The sequence below is a fragment of the Cystoisospora suis genome (genome assembly GCF_002600585.1).
Source record: "Cystoisospora suis strain Wien I chromosome Unknown contig_2789, whole genome shotgun sequence".
Classification (NCBI taxonomy): Eukaryota; Apicomplexa; class Conoidasida; order Eucoccidiorida; family Sarcocystidae; genus Cystoisospora; species Cystoisospora suis.
The window spans coordinates 3,248-5,307 of record NW_027155585.1 but is presented as its reverse complement, the minus strand read 5'-3'; the positions used below and the strand labels follow the sequence as shown (position 1 = coordinate 5,307).

General features: G+C 53.9%; 1 protein-coding gene across 1 annotated transcript in view; it reads left to right on the top strand.

The window, feature by feature from the left end:
• The window catches only part of CSUI_005766 (uncharacterized protein), a 4,647-nt gene that overhangs the window by 1,008 nt on the left and 1,579 nt on the right, over positions 1-2,060 (top strand). Inside the window, exons 1-3 of the mRNA XM_068065936.1 lie at positions 1-1,272; positions 1,413-1,613; positions 1,763-1,914. The exon at positions 1-1,272 is cut by the window's left edge and continues 1,008 nt beyond it. Of these exons, the coding sequence (XP_067922087.1) occupies positions 312-1,272; positions 1,413-1,613; positions 1,763-1,824 (1,224 nt within the window). The 5' untranslated portion in view covers positions 1-311 and the 3' untranslated portion in view covers positions 1,825-1,914. The remainder of the gene's footprint in view (positions 1,273-1,412; positions 1,614-1,762; positions 1,915-2,060) is intronic.

The window sequence follows — 2,060 nt, the reverse complement described above, 5'->3', positions numbered from 1 at the left end:
GCTCGAAGCTGTAGGTCCCCTGGTGTTACAGCACCACACAGAACCCCTGGGGTGAGCGGCTCACTGTCAGTAGTACTAAGCTCACTACCGCTCAACAATAGTACGCCCGGCGGTGTGCTTGCTGCTCGGGTGCTCGGCTTACTCGACGGTTGCTCGACCATGCAGCGAGCTCCAAGACACGCGCACACGTCGTGGACGACGGGCGGCAGGGGTGACGTGGATTGGTGAAGGTTTGTCCCCGATCTTTTATTCTGGCGTATTCGGGGGCGCCGCTACCACGTTTCTTGCGTACAACGCTTTCGGGCATTCAAATGCTTAGCAAAACAATGCGATTGACTAAATTTTCATTGCGAGTCCGTGAGGACTTGCGTCTTTGGGCTCTGTTCCGTAGTGTCCCTCGGCACTGCCAGAACATGGCGACTGTCTGCAGACTGGCTGTCGAGATAGTGTTTGCCTTTCTATTTTGCCTTGTGGCTATTTCTTGCTCGTTTCTCGTGTGGCTTCTGCCAAGCGGCGCCGCGGCCGCACCAGCAAGGGTGGTACCCAGACCACCCTGGCTCACAGACGAAAGCAGCAGAGACCCGGCAGAAGAAAAGCAAAGATTGAAGCGCAGGAACGACCACCGTATGTTGTTGCCTGCACTGAAAAAGGAAATTGAGGATGTTAGCCGGATCATGCCGCCGTTGAGGGCGACTCAGAGCCGAGCATCCAAGCAGCAGCTTCTCTTGCTGAGCCTCCACCCGGACAACAAGGCTGGCGGTGCAAGTTTACAAGAGCTGCGTAACAAATCGGATGAAATGGCTCTGGTGTGCGCTGAAGAATGTTCGACAGCAACCAGCACAGACACACCAGACGGCTCCGAGGATTCTGGGGACGATGACGAGGAACTCGAGGAAGGGAGAATTCAACGCCCTTACCACTCGCTCTTTTCCCCACTGTGTGACAAATCGACACAAGCAAGGCACCACGGAAACCGCGCGCAGAAGCCAGTCGGCGACAACGGGCCAGAAATTGATGTTAGCGAGCTCAACAAGCAGCAGCGCAGTTGCTGTCCTCTCGGACCGCCTGTGCGGGGTGAGACCGAGAGTCGCTCTCAGTCGCAGGCCGTATGGGGGGGAGAGAAGAATGGCAGGGGCGGCGTTCCCGGCCAACGGGTGACTAGGGAAGAGCAGGAGGCATGCCTTGCCTGTGCGCGGAGCGCCCTTGCCTTCAAGCTTGGGCGCTACAGGCTGAGGCGCCGCTACCCAGGCCGGAGAAGGAAGAAATCGAGTAGTAAGTCCCATAATACACAAACAGAAAAGCCAGACAAGCGTACTTACAGGCCTAATACACAAACGGGGACCACAGCTGACAGCGCTCACACAATAGGTGCAAATGTCTTGAGTCTTTGTCTATGTGTCCGTGTTCTCCAGTCACTCCTCAGCCGGAGGGAGGAACGCTCTGTTACATGGAGGACAATCAGGTTGATCCCCCTCCTCATGGACTTAACTGGATAGGGGATCTGGTGTGCCGGAGTGTCCAGTCTGAGACGAATGTGGAAGACGACGCGGAGAAGTGGCCTCTCCAGATCTCCACACTGTGCCCCGACGCAGATCTTCATCAAGACTCTGAGGGTAAGCAGTTCGAAAACTACACACTCACATGCATAGATAGTGGCATCTATACCTGTGTCAAACAATCTGTCTGTGACATTCTATATACATAAATATATATATTTACTTATAGGTAGACGACGCTGGTGTTTCTGTTTGTTTGATTTCAGGTGGGCTTTTCCCGTCCGAGCTTCATATTCTTCCTTCCTTCGCCGGGCTTACTTGGAATTGAGATGCCTCGATACATGGTAGTCGTAGCAAGGAGTTGACTTGGGGACAGAATCGGGCTAGATAAAGATCGGATGATGAATGGCAACGACAGGTGAGAAGCTGGGGAAGGAAGAAAGAAGACTCATATGTCAGTAAGCACAATGAACAGCTGTCTAACACCCGCAGCAGCACTACAGTAGGACAGGGGTATTGTGCTGCGGCGGGTGTCACACAGCTTTTGTTGTGTCTATTGAGATC